Raw genomic sequence first — 22,711 nt, forward strand, 5'->3', positions numbered from 1 at the left:
TTTTCAGGACAATGACACAACACCTCTATCTGATGATCTTATGGTCTTATCACTACATTAAATAACTTTTTTTTAATACAATGGACTGCTACAGAGTCACAAAGTACTACAGCACAGAAACATGTCCTTTGACCATTCCGGTCCACATCGACCTGATCGGCCTAGTCCCATCTACCTGAGCATGGACCATGTCCCTCAAACCCTTTCTTATTCTCTTAAATGTTACGATTGAATTGCATTTACCACTTCCACTGGCAGCATGTTCCACATTCGCACCACCTTCTGAGTGAAGAGGTTTCCCCTCAGATTCCCTTTGAATATTTCACCTTTCACCTAAACCTATGACTTCTAATTCTACTCTCACCCAAACCGAGGGGAAAAAGCCTGCAAGCATTCACCCTATCTATTCCTCTCATTTATGTAATAATTTTTATACCAAACACTAGCTTATCCTTCTTTTGTTAGTTTTAACAAGAATGTATTGATATCTTTCTTGAATAGAATTACATGCATGTAATTGAAATTTCCTCCCAAAATATCCATTTCTGTATGAAAATACAATAAAGAAATGGGAGCCAGAGGAGAGTTACACCCCTTTAAGCCTATCCCACTAATCAAAAACACGCATGATCCTGCATTCCACATTCCTATGTACCTAAATTCTCTAAGTACTTAAAAATCTACCAATCTCAGCCTTGAATAAATTCAACAAATGTGCAGGTTCAACATTCCAACTTTGAGATCTTTAACCATTTACATCCAAGCCATGATTTTAGAAGGCTATTTCTGAAGAGGACACAAAGCGTCTCCCCAAGGTCAGCCCATGAAAGCTGTTTTGTGCAGGAAAAGTAAACAGTAGGTCATGATTGATTTCAGCTACCTATATATTTTTTCCTTGAAGACATCATACTTCTTCCTAGGTTTGCTACAATTATTCCATCATGCATACGTACAAACAATGTCTGAGGTTGCCTGCAGAAATGCTTCTTCCAAGACAACCCCGCATGTGTGTCAATGGTATTCTTCTCTCATACCTACAGGTAGTCTCTGAGCACTTGCTTGAGACAAGTGGTAGGCATGTATGCATCAGTGTCCAATAGCTTGCAAAGGACCTTGCATACCATTATAAAAGAGTAGTGGGTGAGCTGTGCATTACCGGTATTCATCTGTCCCAACACAAGTAAAACATTGTTGTAAATATCAGGTGATGGGTTTTATATCTCAAATTTTGATAACTATGCTTTTTATTCTCCCATATACAAGAGACTTCTTTGAGACATAGCAGTTGGAAAGGACTTTCCATTAGACTCTCATATGTCTTCATTCAACTTCCACACTATGTGAACTTGTGAAATAGCCATTCTTCTAATGTAAACAGCAAGAAAAGTTTATTTGGTAAACCTTGTATTTCTGTTTTTTCCCTTACATCTCATGTCATCCACTATTTGAAATGTATTTACAAATTGTTTAATGTCAAACACCTGCACATGGTTGCTATGTATTAAAAACAATGGACTAATATGCCTAAAGGCAAGGGATGGAAGCTTCAGAATCATTTGTCTGGTTAAATGTGAAGCCACAGTCTATTTCATTTCTAAGCAAATAGAAAAAGACATGGTCTGGCTGCAATTGCTGCATTTTAAAGATTGATCAGGTAGAAAAGCTCGGAAAACAGAAGACTCTCATGTGTCACCCCTAATTTGAAGGATGCACCTTCAGATATTAATCCAACACTGAAAGTAGTAAAAAGAAATAGAATTGGTTGGTGTTATTCGACCAGAATTCAGAACACTGTCCAACAGCAAATGACACTATTTTCTTTCCTACGGAAAAAGACTTTGAGAGTAATTGTCCTGCTGAATGTAGCAGTCCATTTTTCATATGGGTCTCTCTTTGTTCAACTGCATTGATCTGTCAGTGAATTATGTATACCATTTTAATGGCCTACATTTTAATATATTGTAGGGACTCCTTAAATTTATTAGGCAGAATTCACCCAGACATGTAAATTACATGTTACGTTGTATGATATTATGTTTTGGGGGTATATATATATACCCCCGTATATATATACGACATCAACATTTGCTTGTGAGTAAATAAAGTGAGTAAACATTTGCTTGTGAGTAAATACGTTAGAAGTAATTACACTTCTGTCAATTTTTGTTGACACTCCTACATTGGTGATTTCAGCGTAACTCCGGACGATTCTGGAGTGATTTCACTTTACAATCATGACTGCAAATGCCGTTGCTCTCAGGCACCCTGAATTCTGGCAGGAATATGTCGCTGTTTAGTTCGCTCAAGCTGAGACCCAGTTCATAGTGCAGAGAATCTCATAAGATGACACGAAATATTAGTATGTCGTCGTAGCATTAGACAGCTCTACGGCAACCAGGGTGATGAGCATCCTACAGCACCCACTCTCGCCCACCCAGAAGTTGGCAGGTACAAGACTCTTAAGCAACTCCTTCTAGAGACTTTCAGACTTTTCGAGTCTGAGCGTGCCCATTGGCTCCTCTCACTGCCTGGCTTAGGCGACTCCAAGCCGTTGGAGTTGATGGACCACATGTTGTCCCTCCTTGGTAGACATCAGCCATGTTTCATCTTCAGTGAGCTTTTCCTGCAACAACTACCAGGTGAAATGTGGTCAGCTGTTGCTGGTTCTCCCCTCAAACACCTCCAGGCTCTAGTGCTTTCCATCATCAAGAGGGCCTGTGCAACATGTGGCTGGATAACTTCAGCGCCTCACTGCCACCTGAACATGAGACTATTGCTGCAACTCAACGACGGTCTCCTCCCCTACCATGTAAGGTTTGGGCCAAGAACTAAGAAGAACCGCCCACCCTGCAGGTTCAAGGAGTCGAGAAATGGAATGGCCGGTGCTCGTTAGCTGCTATGGGTGTTCGCAGGTCAGGCAGTTTGTTGTTCATTACAGACTCTGTTTCCAGGCATCATTTCCTCTGTGACACAGGTGCTCAGACAAGCATCCTGCCCGTGTCTAAATTGGACATGCAAACTGGGAAATATGGACCACCTCTCGAGGCTGCAAACGGCAGCTCCATTGGTATCTTGGTAAGCGTGAGATGGCATTGTGCTTCGGCGGGCAGAAGTTCCACTGGAATTTTGTGTTGGCGGTGGTGTCTACCTCCAGTTCGCCTACCAGCACTGACTAGGAGTTGAGGATGCCACCGTCTACCTGCTGAACTGTGTCTACGCCCACCTGGACAAGCCAGCGAGCACTATGAGAGTCATGTTTTTTGACTTCTCCAGTGCGTTCAACACCATCCGCCCTGCTCTGCTGGGGAGAAGCTGACAGCGATGCAGGTGGATGCTTCCCTGGTATCATGGATTCTTGATTACCTGACTGGCAGACCACAGTACGTGTGCTTGCAACACTGTGTGTCCGACAGAGTGATCAGCAGCACTGGGGCTCCACAGGGGACTGTCTTGTCTCCTTTTCTCTTCACCATTTACACCTCGGACTACAACTACTGCACAGAGTCTTGTCATCTTCAGAAGTTTTCTGATGACTCTGCCATAGTTGGATGCATCAGCAAGGGAGATGAGGCTGAGTACAGGGCTACAGTAGGAAACTTTGTCACATGGTGTGAGCAGAATTATCTGCAGCTTAATGTGAAAAAGACTAAGGAGCTGGTGGTAGACCTGAGGAGAGCTAAGGTACCAGCAACCCCGGTTTCCATCCAGGGGGTCAATGTGGACATGGTGGAGGATTACAAATACCTGGGGATATGAATTAACAATAAACTGGACTGGTCAAAGAACACTGAGGCTATCTACAAGAAGGGTCAGAGCCGTCTCTATTTCCTGAGGAGACTGAGGTCCTTTAACATCTGCCGGACAATGCTGAGGACGTTCTACGAGTCTGTGGTGGCCAGTGTGATCATGTTTGCTGTGGTGTGCTGGGGCAGCAGGCTGAGGGTAGGAGACACCAGCAGAATCAACAAGCTCATTTGTAAGGCCAGTGATGTTGTGGGGATGGAACTGGACTCTCTCACGGTGGTGTCTGAAAAGAGGATGCTGTCTAAGTTGCATGCCATCTTGGACAATGTCTCCCATCCACTACATAATGTACTGGCTGGGCACAGGAGTACATTCAGCCAGAGACTCATTCCACCGAGATGGAACACAGAGCGTCATAGGAAGTCATTCCTGCCTGTGGCCATCAAACTTTACAACTCCTCCCTTGGAGGGTCAGACACCCTGAGCCAATAGGCTGGTCCTGGACTTATTTCCTGGCATAATTTACATATTACTATTTAACTATTTATGGTTTTATTACTATTTATTATTTATGGTGCAACTGTAACAAAAACCAATTTCCTCCGGGAGCAATAAAGTATGACTATGACTATGACTATGACTATGCCCCTGCTGGGATCTGACCTCCTCTGCACCAACATTGATGTCCAGAACTGGCAGAGACTTTCTACTCCCTCTGCAGCACATTCAGCCCACCGGCACTTCAAAGTTGTCCAGCGCCCTTTACGCCTCCATTGACATCCTTCACCTCCTCGCTGATTTCCTGGATCTGACTGAGCCCACCTTCTCCTCCTCCACCTCTAAACACGGAGTGGAGCACCACATCCTCACCACCAGCCTGCCTGTTCATACTCACACCAGGTGCCTCGACCTGGACAAGCTAGCCGTCGCCAAAGGCAGGTTTGATGCCATGGAGCGCCTGGGCATCGTCAGCCGGTCCAACAGTCCATGGGTGTCCCCTCTACACATCATACAAAAACCAGGGGTGGGGGGTGATTACCACTGCCTCAACAACACCACGACCTCTGACCAATACCCAATCCCGCAAATCTGGGATTTCTCTGCCCACCTGGCAGGGAAAATTATTTTCTCAAACATGGACCTTGTTTGTGGTTATCACCAGGACCCCATCCACCCAAGTGACATTCCTAAAACTGCTGTTATTACACCGTTTGGTTATTTGAGTTCCTTCAAATGCCATTCAGGCTGAAGGACGCAGCCCAAACCTTTCAGCGCCTCATGGACGATGATCTCAGGGATTTGTCATTCCTGGTTGTTTACCTAGGTGACATTTTGGTAGCCAGCTCTTCTAGGGATGAACATCTCTTACACTTGAGAACCCTTTTCGACTGTATTTTCTGTATGTAATACTGTATATAACCACAGTATTTTCATTTTCTCCTGGAGGGCCGTCTATTTACAGCTTTTGTGGATCATAAGGCCCTAATATTCACCATGGCTAAGGGCTCTGAACCTTGGTCTGTTCGACAGCAGTAGCATCTTTCTTTTATTTCAGAGTTCACCATGGACATCCAGCATGTTGTGGGGAAGTGTAACCTTGTGGCTGACTGGCTTTCCCGGTCCTGCGCTGGTGCTGTCCATTTGGGCGTGGGTGACTACGCTCTGATGGCAGCAGACCAGGTTTCAGAACCATATGTGCAGGCGCTGCATTTGGCAGACAGAGGGTTGAAATTGTTGGACGTTGCTTTTGGTGACAGCAGTGCTGCACTACTGTGTGATGTGTCAACGGGCGACCCAAGCCGTTGTACCAGTGAGCTGGTGGTGGCGCATTTTCAATGCAGTCCACAGGCTTTCTCACCCAGGCTGGAGGGCATCGCAGAAACTGGTGACGGAAAAGTTTGTACGGCAGGGGCTTAAGAAGGACGTCAGGGACTGGGCTAGTGCTTGCTTGGTGTGTCAACACGTGAAGGTGCATCAACATGCCAAGGCTCCGTCGGCTCCTTTCGCAGTCCCTGAGTGGCATTTCGACCACATGAATGTTGATTTGGTAGGCCTATTGCCCCCCGTCCCACGGGTTTACTCACCTCCTCACCATCGTTGATAGCACCACACGTTGGCTGGAGGCAGTGTCGCTGTCATTCATTTCAGCCATGGAGGTGGCATGAGCATTCATTGGCTCGTGAATCACGGAGTTTGGCATCCCGTCGGATATCTCTTCAAACTGAAGGACACGGTTTATGTACGAGTTTTGGTGTGCAGTTGCACATGACCTGGCAGTCAAACTACACCAGACCACAGCTTATCACCCTCGGGCCAACAGTTTGTGCGAGCAGTGTCATCGTTTAATGTAAGCTGCTCTCCATGTGTGCCTCAGTGACTGTTGTTGGGTGGACAGACTTCATGGATCATACTGGGCCTGAGGACAGCCCCTAAGTTGAATCTTCAGAACTCTTCTGTGGAACTCGTTTTTGGGCAACCCCTGTGGGTGCCGGGAGAGTTTCTCCCAACATCCACGGTCCCATGGTCCACTTCGCAGCAGTGGTCAGCTTTTATGGACAAGGCCAAAACCTTCGCTCTGTTGTCCACAATGCAGCATGGCCTGCATCGGTTGAATCTATTGCTAGGCCTGTGGAAGGCAAAATATGTGATTGTGCATCATGATGGAGATCTGGGTCCCCTGCCGTCACCTTATAACGTGTTGGAAGCCTAGGATAATGTTTTTACAACGAACTTTGGAGGTACCCCAGACAGTGTTTCTGTAGATCATTTCAAGTCCAGCCATTTGGACCTGGACTGTCCAGTGGAAGTGGCATAGCCCCCATGGAGGGGTCAGCCTCACACCTCCAGACCTTCTGGCATAGCCCCCATGGAGGGGTCAGCCTCACACCTCCAGACCTTCTGGCATAGCCCCCATGGAGGGGTCAGCCTCACACCTCCAGACCTTCTGGCATAGCCCCCATGGAGGGATCAGCCTCCCACCTCCAGACATTCCGACATTGACCGTTCTTCTTTCTCGGCATCTACCTGTGAAGGCAGGAGTAGGTTTGGCTGAGTCTTGTGGGGCCCTGCTTGTTTGACTTTGTCTGATAGGATGAACTCTGGGGAGGGGTGCTGTGTGTAGGGACTCCTTAATTTCATTAGGCAAAATTCACCCAGACTGTTAGGGGTTAAGTTCGCCATGTATATTACGTGTTACATTGTATGTTATTATGTTCTGGGGGTGGGATTTTTTCTGATATATATACAACATCACCATTTGTTTGAGAGTAAATAAAGTGTACGTTGTAAGTAACTACATTCATGTCGATTTTTGTCAACACTCCTACAATCTACTAATCTCAAGTTCACGTTAATTGTCATCTGACTGTATATATCTACAATCAAACCAAACAATGCTCTTCTGGACCACAGTGCATTTACGAAACAAATCACACAGCACATGAACCAAAATATTACCATATATACGTTAATAAAATATAATTCAAAATACATGTAGTTCGTAGCACAGGTAAACAGTTAACAGAATAGAAACATAGAAAATAGGTGCAGGAGTAGGCCATTCAGCCCTTCGAGCCTGCACAGCCATTCAGTATGATCATGGCTGATCATCCAACGCAGAACCCTGTACCAGCCTTCCCTCCATACCCCCTGATCCCTTTCGCCACAAGGGCCATATCTAACTCCCTCTTAAATATAGCCAATGAACTGGCCTCAACTGTTTCCTGTGGCAGAGAATTCCACAGATTCACCACTCTCTGTGTGAAGAAGTTTTTCCTAATCTCAGTCCTAAAAGGGTTCCCCTTTATCCTCAAACTGTGACCCCTCGTTCTGGACTTCCCCAACATCGGGAACAATCTTCCTTCATCTAGCCTGTCCAATCCCTTTAGGGTTTTATACGTTTCAATCAGATCCCCCCTCAATCTTCTAAATTATAAGAGTATAAGCCTAGTTCATCCAGTCTTTCATCACATGAAAGTCCTGCCATCCCAGGAATCAATCTGGTGAACCTTCTTTGTACTCCCTCTATGGCAAGGATGTCTTTCCTCAGATTAGGGGACCAAAACTGCACACAACACTCCAGGTGTGGTCTCACCAAGGCCTTGTACAACTGCAGTAGTACCTCCCTGCTCCTGTACTCGAATCCTCTTGCTATAAATGCCAGCATACCATTCGCCTTTTTCACCGCCTGCTGTACCTGCATGCCCACTTTCAATGACTGGTGTATAACGACACCCAGGTCTCGTTGCACCTCCCCTTTTCCTAATCGGCCACCATTCAGATAATAATCTGTTTTCCTGTTTATGCCACCAAAGTGGATAACCTCACATTTATCCACATTAAATTGCATCTGCGGATAAATGTGAAGTTATCCACTTTGGTGGCAAACAACTCGCCGCCCTAGTGATGAGACCTTGGTGATAGCAGGGTATAATTAGTCTCTCATCCTGAGGGAAGAAGCTGTTACACAGTCTGGCAGTCCTAGTCCTGGTGCTTCTCTACTTCCTTTCAGGTGGTAGTGAGTCAGAGAGATCGTGGGATGCTCAACAAAGCTTTCGGCCCTTTGGCTGCAACACTCCCAGTAAATGGGGGAAGGGAGACCCTGAAATCTTATCAATGTTTTTTATAATCTGCAATAAATTTCCAAGCTCATACAAGACAAAAGTGGAACCGGTAACACTTTTACCATAAATAACCCGTGTTTAAGTACATTAAACCACTTATTGAACAAAATTAGAAGAAAGGCTTAGCTTTCAGAATGTATGGTCCACATGCAGGAGGGCAGGAGAACAAAATAGGTAGATTAATCCCTCAAGAAATTGATGTTATAAACATGTAAGAGCATGAAACTATATAAGTAATTTCACATATCCTCGTTCCCAACAGGAAAGTTCTATGTACAGGATAGGTGAAAAATAATGTTAGTGCTTTATAACCACAGTTCTCTGATGTGTAGACTGCAATGATGGCTCTTCCCTGGGAATGCAAAATCCCCTATGGCATTAAGCAGAGATATGTATCTCTTCCGCCTAGTGGTGCACAAAAAGATAAATTACACTGATTTGGAGATTTACTTGCTCAAAAAACATCATATGAATTGATTAGCATTAATTGCAAGCAAGTATTGTAATACTATGTGCATTGATATGTAGCAGCAAGGACAAGATAAAGTCAGGGTACCTTGTGACGAGTAACCCATACTCCTATATTCTCAAACCTCTCTCTCACCCGGGCTAATTTTAGTAAAATCAGGAATACTGCAACACCTAAGACATACAAAATATATCACCCTCCAAATCACTCACATATAGCCACCAAGACAAAATCTTGAAATATCCCAGACTAAATTACACCACTGCCCCACAGACTACAGGTGATAAGGAACAAAACCCTACCTTTTCATGGCAGTTTTGTGTGGGTTATACAAGGATCTTGCTTGAGCTGGCCACACACCCAAATTGGATTGATTTTTTTTTACAGAAAGCACTTTAAAGAGAAGTATGCAAAGAATATCCATACCTGCGCTTCAATTAAGTTCTTGCTGTAAAGGTTTCTGTCACACCACACAGCCTCGTAAAGATTCTGTTGCTGTTTTAGTTTACTTTCAGCCTCTGAAATTTTCTTCTTGAAGTCAAAATTCTGCATCTCAACAACTTTAATATCTTCCATATACTGAAGAACCTGCAGATAAAATAACAATAGATGTTCAGGAACCCACAATTTGACTTACAATACAATACTCAGCAATTTTTAGAATAAAAATTATACCAGTTCTATGTAGATTCAAGGTTGGAAAGCACATTGTCAGCATGGAGTAACTAATTTCACAAATACAAATATTACTTTATTTTTTTTAAAGTGCCAATTTTCTTCCAACATTTTGGACTTAGTTCAGTCATCAGGCACTTTTGTTATATCAAAAGTGCCTTTAAGGAGACTGATGCTTCCATTTCCCATACCTGACATCTTTACAAGTGAGCATGGCTAATAGCCCACAGCCAAAAGAACTGAGTTAATGTAAATTTTGCTTTATGGACAATTAAGTACTGATACTGATCAAGCACATCCAACAACTTGAAGAAAAAAATCAATCCAGTCATTCCAGGATTTTCTATTCCAAGAGATGAACATTTTTTTAAAATTTAACTATTTCATATCTGAAAAGGTTTTATTTTCTCCTTTAAATGTTATGGTTAAGAATAAAGCTGTTCTGTAAAGCACTTCTCATTAAAAATCGAATGGTTACAGCCAAGTCAATAATTACCAAAGCAAGGTAACAATTATAGATCACAAGTAGATAAGTTAACTGATGTTTTAACCTTTTCTCTCCATACTATCATCAACCTAGGCAATTCACTTAGGAGTTGCAGACGGGCATTGCACATCAGTCGCAAAATCACTGATTGGTGTGTAAAAAGAAATCAGATGGGCTTATCACTGCACAGCACTACTGAATAACTTCTACACGTAAAGACTACACGGTGTTTTCAAGGAAGAAAATGTTATCCTATGTTAACTATTCCAAAAGACCATAAGACATAAGTGCAGAATTAGGCCATTTGGCCCATTGGGTCTGCTCCATCATTTCATTATTCCTGATCCATTTTCCTCTTAACCCTATTCTCCTGCCTTGTCCCCATAATCCTTCATGCCCTGATTAATTATGAACCTATCAATCTCCGCCTTAAATACGCCCTGTGACCTGGCCTACATAGCTGCCTGTAGCAACAAATTCCAGATTCACCACTCTCTGCATAAAGAAATTCCTCCTCAACTCTGTTCTAAATTCTCCAAGAGGACTATAACCTTGTTGTAGGGTTTGGAGGCTTGCATTTCTCAATGATCCAAAGAACTACGTTGGCTGGAATTAAGGCCTTGTGCTTTGACAGTTGCTGGGTCACCCATGCCAAACAGGCCAAAGGATAGAGGCCAGACTAAGAGTGGTCCACTGCTGCTCCAGATTCAGGAGTTCAGCTCAGGGCTAATAACCCTGACTGTCAAAAAAAATCGTTACAGAAATAGAAATGAAGAATCCTTTTATGTCTGTGTGCAACAGTATTCCTGAGTCTCCACCTGGGAAATGCATGACTGACAGTTGTGAAAACTGAGAGAAAGCTACCAGCACAATGAAGGAAGCCCTGAATGCCACCAAGACAAAGACTAAAATCACTGTTTGGAATTTATGAATCATGTACAACACTGGCAAGCACAAACAAATGCATTGTTACAACCGACATATACTGGTCGTCAGTGAAAGTAGATGGACAAGATCTGGAACACTAAAGGCATCAACTGGCAAGATGGTTTTATGCTTAGGAAGGGAAGATGGTCATCATCATGATAGTGTAATTGTCATTTCTGAAGAAAGGCATTGTGAAGTGCTTGCTGGTGTGGAACCCAATTAACAGTAGGCTAAAGAAAGTCATGCTGAAAAGGAAGCAAGTTAACAAGGACATCTTCTATATGCAGATGCAGTCAGAGGTAGAGTTAACACCAAGCCATGACATAATCATCATCATGGGAGATCTAAACACCAAAGTGGGAAATAACAAATACCACTTCTTTAGGGTCATGGACCTACACGGATATGGAAGGATGAATAACAGTGGTGAAAGACTGGTGGAATTCCGTGCCACGAGCAGTCTGGTCATAGGGGGGACCCTCTTTCCACAAACTGATATGGTGTTTACCCAATGGATGTGACAGGAACCAGACTGACTACTTAGTGATCAAGGGTACATGGAGACGATCCTTGCATGATGTAAAGATGATGAAAGGAGCAGATAAAGGAAATGATCACCACCTTGTTGTAGCAGTGATGAAACTCAGGCTGAGAAGCACTGGGACCAGAACATGAGTACAAAGATGCTTTGATGTTGAGAAGCTCAAGGACGTCAGTGTGAAATCTGCCTTCACCATTCAGTTTAAGATCAAATTCTAGGCCTTCAAGACCTTGACGAGGATGTGTCAGTAGACAGGATCAACATTATGTGGAAATTGATTGCTTCAGTCTTCATGGGGTGTAGTGAGGCTTATCTAGGATACAGAGCTGGAAAGAATAACAAAGAACGGATGCAGCAGGACATGTGCAGCCTTCGAAGAAACACAGAAAATTAAGATGAAAGTGTTAGATGTAACCTCAATACAAATTAAGGTGAAACTTCAACTAGCATACACTGAAGCTGACAAGAAATTGAAGAGACTTGTAAGACAGGATAAGAGAGTCTACACAGAAGATCTTTCAGAAGAGGCCAAAGCAACGGCAATGGCTGAGGTGATCTGGGAAATACATACAAGATTTCAGAATTGGTATGCAGAAAGTTCTAGTCCAGATCCAGTGGTCCTGTGAGAGATTATAACAGTATGCTTTTGACAAAGAGCAAGAAGCACATGGGTGGAGTGTTTCAGTGAATTACAGAGTAGACTACCACAAAGCTGAACCAAAAGTTGCAGCAGCCATCTTGTAACCACTGTCTACTATAATCTGGGAATGGGGACAAATACCCAAGTACTGGACAAAGGGAGTTATTGTTAGGATCCCCAAGAAAGGAGCACTAAATGATTGCAACATGTGGTGTGGCATCGCACTTTTGTCAGTGCCCAGCAAGATTCTTGCCAAAATCATTGTTCAACAGATTACAGATGCTGTTGATGTGTGCTTAAGGAAAAGGAAAGCTGGCTTCAGGAGGAATGGAGTCCGTGTTCACCAGATCTTCACACTGCGTAATATCGTAGAACAGAGCGGCAGAGACAACTGTATATGAATTTTGTGAACTTTGAAAAGGTTTTTGATAGCCTCCACAGGGAGAACATCCGTTGAATTCTCAGATCATATGGAATCCCTTCCAAAATTGTCCAGCTTATCCAGATTCCTATGCTAATTTCACCTGCACAGCTGGAGACTACTATTTCAGCTTTGAAGTCAGGACAGGAGTCAGGCAAGGCAGTGTGATGTGGACGATATTATTTAACCTGGTAATTGATTGGGTTATGAGGAAAACAATGAAGATAAGCAGTGAGGCATTAGGTGGATTCTATCCTCTACTTCAGAAGACCCTGACTTTACGATGAACTTGTATTACTATCACATTCGTACTAGCACATGCAAGAGGGAACTGAGTGCCTGTGTACCTTTGGTGGACAGGTTGGACTCAGAGTCAGCCAAGAAAGACTGAGACCATGAACATCAATGTAGAGTCTCCTCCACCCATCAAAGTATATGGTATCAACTTACCCAGCACTGGCAGATTCACCTACTTGGGCAGCATTAATTGGCGGGATGGTGAGACCAAAGGCAACATCCAGTGCAGACTCAGCAAAGCTAGAAATATCTTCAGATCAATGAGCAACATGTGGGGATCAACCAAATACAGCGTCCACAACAAGGTGAAGCTGTACCAGGGCTATGTGCTGTCTGCACTGTTATACGAGTCAGAATGCTGGTGCATGACAAAGAACACCTTGCCAAGCTGTCGTCATTCCACACCTTGAGCCTCCAGAAGATCCTCTGTATTTTCTGGCCAAGAAAGAATTCCAACCACACAATACTCCTTTGGGTCATCAAAATGACATGGCCACAATCATCATAAGGAAAGAATGGAGATGAATTGGGCATGTGATGAGAAGAGAGGACAACTCCATCATCAAGACAGCACTTCATTTGTTCCTCAAAGAACAGAGAAAATGCGAGAGACCAAAGATAACTTGGTGCCATATCGCAGAGGCTGAAACAAAGGCCCCAAACCACACCTGAGATACAAAAGAGAAGATGGCCAAGGACAGACAGAGATGGAGAACCTTCATTGCTGCTCTAAATGCCAGCAACGTAACAAGCAGTAACTACTCTCTTCTAAATAGACATCACTCTATTTTGAGGCTGTGCCCTCTGGTCCTAGACTCCCCCACCAAAAGAAACATCCTCTTCACATCTATCTTATCTAGACCTTTCAACATGTGATAGCGTTCAAAGAGATCCTCCCTTATTCTTCTAAATTCCAGCGAGTACAGGCCCAGAGCTTTCAATCGCTGCTTGTTATGTGTGTTGCTTTGGATTTCCACCATCTGCAGATTTTCTCATGCATATGATAACCCTTTCATTCCCAGAATTATTCTTGTCAAGCTCCTGTGAACCCTTTCCAATTTCAGAACATCTTAAATAAGGTGCCCAAAACTGCTCACATTACTCCAAATGAGGCCTCACCAGTGCCTTATGCAGCATTACATCTTTGCTTTTATATTCTAGCCCTTTTAAAATGAATGCTAACATTCACCTTCCTCACTATTGATTCAACTTGCAAATTAATCTTTAGGCAATCCTGCATAAAGACTCCCTTTGCACCTTGGATTTTTAGATGCTCTCCCCATTTAGAGACTAGTCTATGCTTTATTCCTTCTACCAAAATGCGTGACCATACACTCCCTGATACTGTATTCCATCTGCCACCACTTTGCCCATTCTCCTAATCTCTCCCAGTCTTCTGCAGCCTCTCTGCTTCCTCAACAATACCTGCCCCTTCGCCTATCTTGATATCGTCCACAAAGCTGGCTTCAAAGCCATCAACTTCATCATCTAAATCACTGACGTACAATGCAAAAAGAAGTGGTCCCAACAAAGACCCCTGTGGAATACCACTAGTCACCAGTAGCCAATCCAAAATGGATCCCTTTATTCCTACTCTTTATCTCCTACCAATCAGCCAATGTTCTATACTAGTATCTTTCCTGTAATTCCCTGTGCTTTTATCTTGTTTAACGGCCTCATGTGCAGCACCTTGGCAAAGGCCTTCTGAAAACCCAAGTACAGTACACAACATCCAATGATTCTCCTTTCTCTATCATGCTTGTTACTTCTTCAAAGAATTCCAAGAATTTGTCAGGCAAGATTTTCCCTTAAGGAAACCATACTGACTTTGGCCTATTTTGTCATGTGCCCTCAAGTACCTCGAAACGACATCCTTAACAATTGACTCCAACTTGCTTCCACAGTGAAGAATGATGCAAAATAGTTATTCAGTTTATATGCCATTTCCTTGTTCCCCATCTCTCCAACATCATTTTCCAGAAGTCAAATATCTACTCTTGCCTCTCTTTTCCTCTTATCTGAGAAAAACATTTGGTATAATTTTTCATATTATTGGCTAGCTTACTTTCATATTTCATTCCCCCCTCCATGCTTTTTAGTCACCTTCTGGTGGTTTTTAAAAAATTCCCAATCCTCTAACCTCGGACTAATTTTTTTTATTATATTCCCACACTTTTACTTTTAATGATGGCTTGGACTTCTCTTGTCAGCCACAGTTACTTCATCCTGCCCTTAGAATACTTCCTCCTCTTTGAGATGTATCTATCCAACATGTTCCTAATTGCTCCCAGAAACTCCAGCCATTGCTGCTCTGCTGTCATCTTAACTAGAGTCCTCTTCCAATCAACTTCGGCCATCTCCTCTCTCCTGCCTCTGTAATTCACTTTATTTCACTGTAATACTGATACAGCTGACTTCACCTCTCCCTGTGAGATTCCAGGGTGAATTCTATCACTGGGCTTAGACTCTCTGGAATTTAGAAGATCGAGGGGGGATCCTATTGAAACGTATAAAATCCTAAGTGGATTGGACAGGCTAGATGCAGGAAGATTGTTCCCGATGTTGGGGACGTCCAGAACGAGGGGTCACAGTTTGAGGATAAAGGGGAAGCCTTTTAGGACCGAGATTAGGAAAAACTTCTTCACACAGAGAGTGGTGAATCTGTGGAATTCTCTGCCACAGGAAACAGTTGAGGCCAGTTCATTGGCTATATTTAAGAGGGAGTTAGATATCGCCCTTGTGGCTAAAGGGATCAGGGGGTATGGAGGGAAGGCTGGTACAGGGTTCTGAGTTGGATGATCAGCCATGATCATACTGAATGGCTGTGTAGGCTCGAAGGGCCGAAGGGCCTACTCCTGCACCTATTTTCTATGTTTCTATTACAAACACTGCTACCTCTGGGTTCCATTACTTTAAGCTCCCTGATCATATCCAGTTCATTACACAACATCCAATCCTGAATTGCCGATCCCCTACTGGGCCCAATCACAACTGCTCCAAAAAGCCATCTCAGAGGCACTCCACAAATTCTCTCTCTTGTGATCCAGCATCAACTTGATTTTCGCAATCTATAAGCATATATAAGTTCCCCACGACTAATGTATCATTGCCCTTTTGGCATGCTTTTTTTATCTCCCACTGTAAGGCACAGGCCTGTGAATAAGTCCCATCAGGGTCTTCTTATCCTTGCTGTTTCTTAACACGACCCACATGGATTCTACATATTCGGATTCTATGTCACCTCTTTCTAAAGATTCGATTTAATTTTTTTTAAACTAGCAGAGCCATTCCTCCTCCTCTGCCTGCCTGCTTGCCTGTCTTTGTGATAGATTGTGTATTCACCACGTCACCACTGTCAGTACCACCAATAACTAGCTGTGTTATAAATATAGCGTTTCTAATTTTCTAATAGAGGGCCAATATTCTGCTTTAGCAGGTATTAACATAAAAAGATAAAACTTGTATCTTCTTTATGACAGTGCCAGGACAGAAGGGAAATATGAAGCAGTCATGGAGAAAACATGTACCAATTAAAAATAAATTAAACACATTTACAGCTTTACAATATAATAAAGCTGTCCATTTTTGTGAAACTAAAGATTCAATTGAAAATTAGTATTTTTCTTTCTAGTCTTCAGTTATGAACATTATTAAACAGCCACTGAAGGCAAGACCACCCATAAAGAATCTTAGATATTTTAGTACATTCATTAAAAAGTGTGTGAAGGGAATAGATGTGAGGATGTAGGCCATTTTGAATGTGAGCTGCATAAGTTAGAAAAGACTCCAAGTAGAACCCATTAACTACACAGATAGACTGAGGCAGTGCTGTATTTGTGAAGAGACATCAAGCAGTTACAGACTCACAGCCCTGATTTTAAACAAGAAATATAGCACAGGGATATGCCATTTGACTGAACAAGCCTACACAGTACATAATCTGTATGCCTCAGCTCAGTCATAAAGTCACAGAGTAATACAACATGGAAAGAGGCTACTTGAACCATACCCCTCTAAATCTTTCCTGTCCCTGGACCTGCCTCAGTCACTTCTTCTGGCTCATTGCATATACTGGGTGGCATGCATAGTGGTTAGTACGTCGCTATTACAGTTCAGAGTTCAATTCTGGCACCGTTCTGTACTGAGTCCCAATGGAATGAGTGGCTGCTCCGTTCTCCTTTCACAGTCCAAAGACACACCACATAGGTTAATTGGTCAATGTAAATTGTAAATTGTCCCGTGATTCGGTCAAGGTTTAATCAGGGTTGTGGAGTTGCTGGGGTGGTGTGGCTGAAAGGGCCTACTACACACTGTAGTAGAAACATATATCCACCACCCTCTGAGTGAATATGTTGCCTCTCAGGTACCTTTTAAACCTTTCCCCTCTGATCATATGCCCTCTAGTTTTTTATATTCCCTATCCCTGTGTGCATTCACGCAGTCAATGCCCCTCATGATCTTATGCATATTTATAATGTCACTCTTCAGTCTCTTAAACTCCAAGGAATTAAGTGCTGCCTGCCCAACTTAACCCTATAACTCAGGCCCTCAGATTTTGGCAGTATTCTCTTTTTTTTCCAATTTAATGATTTCTTTCCTGTAACAGGATAATCAAAACTGTACACAATACAGCCTCGCCAATGTCTTGTACAACTGGCAAAAACAGTATCAGTTTTTTCCCCTTCTACTGTCATGTATTTACACACTTAGTGGCCACTTTATTAGGTACACCCATACCCCTGCTATCTAATCAGCCAATCTTGTAGCAGCAACTCAATGTATAAAAGCAAGCACACCTGGTCAAGACATTCTGTTGTTGTTGAGACCAAAAGGGAAGAAATGTGATCTGAGTGACTTTGACCATGGAATAGTTGTTGGTGCCAAACAGGGTGGTTTGAGTATCTCAGAAACTGATCTCCTGGGAAAATTTTTCACCATCTCTAGAGTTTACAGAGAATGGTGCAAAAAAAATCCAAAATAAGTGTCCAGTGAGCAGTAGTTCTGTGGACAAAAATGCTTTGTTCATGACAGGTCAGAAGAGAATGGCCAGACTAGTTCAAGCTGACAGGAAAGCAACAGCAACTCAGATAACCAGGAATTACAACAGTGATGTGAGGAAGAGCATCACTGAAGTGGATGGGCTACACCAGCAGAAGACCACGTACAGGCGATACTTAATGAAGTGGCCACTGAGTGTAGAGTCATTTGGTTTCTGAACTATTTCATCCAGCTATTTCCAGTAGAAGCAAGTTCATATTCTAACAAACCATGAGTAAAAGTCATATCCTTATTTTTCTATTGAACTTACCAGGCAATGTCTATTATTTTCCTGTTGATTTATTTAAAGAAACATACAATCAAACACACAATGCTAAAAACTGTTATTTGGCAAAAGGTGCTCCCTACTGGCAGTTTTCTTCTACTAAGTGAATCCAGTTTAAAAAAATAAATCCCATTTTACATCAAGGGTCACGATTCACTGTGTCAGACACTACTAGTTCAAGGAAGAAAGAGGAAGATCATTTTAATCAAGGAGTAGCAGTATATAGACTATATATTTAATATAGTTAAAATGAAGAAAAAAATTCAACTTCCTGGATTTGATCAAAGTACAAATTATGGAATCTGAACTCCAGATAGATAGATTATTTCAAAATGATCATGTTGGAGATGTCTTTAAAACGAAAAGAAGGATTTTACCTAATGTCAGCTAATTAGAATGTTTCAAATGCCTCTGGTAATTCTAAAAAAAAGTTGTTTTTTCTCTATGGGATCCCCATTATCTTGCTTGCAGATTTCAAGTTAATACATGAACGGCTTGCAGCAACACCTTTCTAGGATTGAGTAGCCTGCCACCCCTTCCTGAATATCAACATGGTCACTTGATAGCTGATCTTCCACGACAACTAAATGGATTACAGCCCCAGAGAGGCATATTGTGTGAATTGTAAAAGAAAACTAGATTTAAATACAGGAAACTAAGTAACCTGTTGACACAAATTACAATTAATTACATTGTAGGAAAATACAAGCAGCACGTTATTAACTGAGCCCCCTTATGAGGAACCTGGCTCTGAACAATTTCTGATGCCAGCATGATATGAAATCCTGCACAGCTAGAATGAGAAATGGCAAGATTAAGAACACTTGTGAAACACAGCTTTTGATAACACCTTTTCCCATTCCCCAGTTGTGCCCTCCGGCTGGTAAATTGGCCTGTTTACCAGCAACACAGTGGAAGCAGCAGCCAAATAAAAGTATGTTGGCCAATTATCTCCTCACCTGCCACTGCAAGAATTTGCTAGGGCGTGAAACAAACCTTTGGACGCACACCAAAATAGTGCTTTTTGATTAAAGTGGGCTTTGTTTGTAATTGTACCAGTTATCACCCATCAAATATAAGGCACCAAGCATGTTAATTTAATGACATTATTAGGTGTTAATTTGGCTTCCAGTCTGACTCATTTCTCCCTCCATCTCTATCCTTAGCAAAGTTAATGTTTAATTCATTGTAGTTTTGAATTTAATTATTTGCCATCAAAATGAGCTAACATTGCTTCTCTTAAATTGGGAGCAGTATTTGCAAACTCTGTGTTTTATAGACTTATAAATTGGATTAACCTAATTTATTGCTAAACACTACCTTCTGTGTAAGATTGCTGGCTTCATTGATGTATCGATCCCTCTCTTTTTCCAGGTGGAAAATTATTTTCCTCTGCTTCTGTGCTTCAAGGTTATAGTTTTGAATTTCTTGATCCAGGACCTTTTTAGACTGTTCATGAAGCTTGACTAAGTTCTTCTGTTTCTCAGTAGCACCGACTGCCTTCAAAACATTCTAAGAAAAAAAAAGTATATTGCCATTTTATTCCACATTCTTTTTACAATGGGTCGATGATATAATTAGCTCTATATTGACCAAATTTTAGACCTCACCAAAAATTCTACAACAGGTAAAAATGATATCAATGTAAGATACACAGCTTTCCGAAATTTAGAAAAGTGAATCTTCCCAGAACTTCTTCAGATCCTGAAAATGAATTTTAAAAATTCAACCTGCCTAAAATGGATGCAATGAATAATACAACCATCTAGCTCATTCTTAGCTGATTAATCCATGATAAATATTTTGAAGTTTGTATGCACTTACGATAATTTTCCCTATTATTTTGTTATACCACCTTCATAACAAAACCAAGACTAAAAAAAACTTGTCAGCGGCTAATCTTGAAGACAAAAATAGAAATTGATATAGTGAAGTAATTGACTATACGGAGTTATATAAAAAAATCTTATGTCTGTGTGTATTCTTGTCAGCTTGTTTCATCATAAATTCCTTTTCTCGTATTTATATGGTAAAATGTCAATACTAATATATCATAACATAACTAAATCCTCTTACTCATGAAGTTATTGCAATGTCACCACTGGCAAGTTGGTATAATTAAATGACAATGAGCTTACTGACAGAGATTTCATTATAAAAATTGACAGAACTTTAGAATATATATATAGAAGGTACTCTAAAATGGGAGTTAGATTACATTTCTGTGTTCTGTTGTGTCGATTCCCAATTCATAGCCCAACCTTAAGGCATATTTCAATGTCAATTCTGCATAAGCAATGACAATTTTATCCCAATATTTTCATAACAGATAGCAATATCCATGATTATAATAAAAGAAACATACAAAATGCTGGAGGAACTCTGCAGGTAAGGCAGCATCTATAGATGGGAATAAACAGTTGATGTTTCTGGCTGAGACCCTTTATCAGGACAGGAAGAGAAGGGGACAGAATTCAGAGTAAGAAGGTGGGGCGAGGAAGAAGTACAAGGTGGCAGGTAATAGGTAAAATCATGAAGCGGGGAGGGGTGAAGCAAAGAGCTGGGAGGTTGTTTGGTGTAAGAGACAAAGGGCTGGAGAAGGGGGAATCTAATAGGAGAGGACAGAAGACCATTGAAGAAAGGAAAGGGGGAGAAGCACCAGAAGGAGGTGATAAGCAGGTAAGGACATAAGGCGAGAGAAGGAAAGCAAACAAGAATGGGGAATGGTGAAGGAAAGGGGGGGGGGGGGGGGGGAGGTCAGACAATTACCAGAAGTTCGAGAAATTGATGTTCGTGCCGTCAGGTTGGAGGCTACCCAGACAGAATATAAGAATATAACCTGAGTGTGGCCTGATCCTGGCAGCAGAAGAGGCCATGGACTGACATGTCGGAATGAGAATGGGAAGTAGAATTGAAATGGGTAGGCACCGGGAAATCCCACTTTTTGTGGTGGATGAAGCGAAGGTGCTTGATGAAGCCGTCTCCCAGTCTACATCAGGGTTTGTAATCACTGCAATGGAAGTTTACCTTCCCAATAGTAATGCCAACATTTTTTTCACTAATTTGCAACCAACAGAACACGTGCAGACCTGATGCTAGATTTTCTAGTTACTTACAGCATCACCTGGCAGGCATGTCAGTGAATTAAAGAGTTCTTCCTTTGAATCACATTTATCATGCTACATAAGGATAGAGTTATTCAGAGCCTTTGTAGATTTAATTAAATTAAAATCTGATTTCATGGGGCCAGAGACAAAGAAGTGGACTCAAAACTGTAGACCAAGAAACCACAAACCTTTTTTAAAAAGAAGTCTACTTCACTGGGAAGAAAATTTTTGACTCTATTCTTCAGTAAACTCAATGAGTTTTCCCAAGCAGTAGGGAAGATAAAAGCCTCATGATGTGGCAGTAATGACAGGAATAGAAACTATGTTTGTAGGAAGTGATCCCAAGACACAAAAAGTGTACAGGGTATACTTGGCTTTAGTCACTAATTTGCCAGTTGTATGCCAGAAGTAAATATGCTGACACGCAACAGTTAGCTGATGTTCTAGTAACTGTTTCAGGGCTTAAAACAAAAGATGAGTTTCTATCCCAGAGTGTATGAATATCAATGAGATTTGCAGGAAGATGTTTAAATTGTCTTCCACAACCTTCCTGCACATGCAGAAAAGTAGTTTTCCTTCATATCACAGGTCTTTAATGCATGGTTATGCAATATACTGTGGCAAGAAAATTAGTCAAATGAGGGTACAGAAAATTAAAAAAATACACATATAGAAGTATAAGACTTCTATAATTCTAAAACCCAAGCAATGGGCCTCCCCACCATGGAAATCAGAGTGGCTTTTTCCAACTTTTCTAAATCTATTAATCTGAAAATTTTAAGATCCATTTCTGAGTATCCATTATGGACTTCTGACAAGTCAACAATGCACAAAGGATGTGTGCCTACATATTTAAGTTAATTATACAAATAATGGGAGGATATATTACATTTGCCAAATTGTAAGGACAGTGATAAAGATCCATAACATGACACTGGAAAATGAGGACTGTTCACCTTGTCCCAACACATACTTCACAGCAAGGGCAGATATTGATGATGAAATTTACCTTTGCCTTCACAGTATCAGAATACCCTACCTGTGGACAAGTGTTTGAAAGAGGACACTTCAAACCTGAAACCAAGCTCATGGCATCCTGGGCAAAGAAAGATCCCTCCCCTCCCATATACTTATGAGACATATACTACATACAGCAGGCACTACAAAGTACTGATTAGATAGTATCAATGATATTTCCTCAAGAACTTCCAAATCCACTGAGAGGAAAAGTGAATTTATGTTAGCATCCTTTCCAACACTAACATCCCCAGAATGAGAATCTTAGTTACATTTGGTCAGCTTCAGTGAACAACCACTGCTATTTATGTGCCTGAAATCAGACTCTGTCAGGCCTCACACCTAACACAATGGAAGTGGAAGTCATTCTCAACCATGTGGGACTGCTGAAGAAGAGGGAGCTTTTACAAGTGCATTTAAGGTCTTGCCAAACTGTTCATC

At 41.9% G+C, this 22,711-nt stretch overlaps 1 protein-coding gene across 7 annotated transcripts in view; it reads right to left on the bottom strand.

The window, feature by feature from the left end:
* The window catches only part of cfap58 (cilia and flagella associated protein 58), a 292,411-nt gene that overhangs the window by 192,305 nt on the left and 77,395 nt on the right, over nt 1–22,711 (bottom strand). For all 7 annotated transcript variants that reach the window (XM_072239675.1, XM_072239678.1, XM_072239679.1 and 4 more), the window contains 2 exons: nt 19,467–19,658; nt 9,262–9,423 (listed from right to left, as the gene is read on the bottom strand). In XM_072239675.1, coding sequence (XP_072095776.1) covers nt 9,262–9,423; nt 19,467–19,658 — 354 coding nt within the window. The remainder of the gene's footprint in view (nt 1–9,261; nt 9,424–19,466; nt 19,659–22,711) is intronic.

This window comes from Mobula birostris, chromosome 21, assembly GCF_030028105.1.
Source record: "Mobula birostris isolate sMobBir1 chromosome 21, sMobBir1.hap1, whole genome shotgun sequence".
Classification (NCBI taxonomy): Eukaryota; Metazoa; Chordata; class Chondrichthyes; order Myliobatiformes; family Myliobatidae; genus Mobula; species Mobula birostris.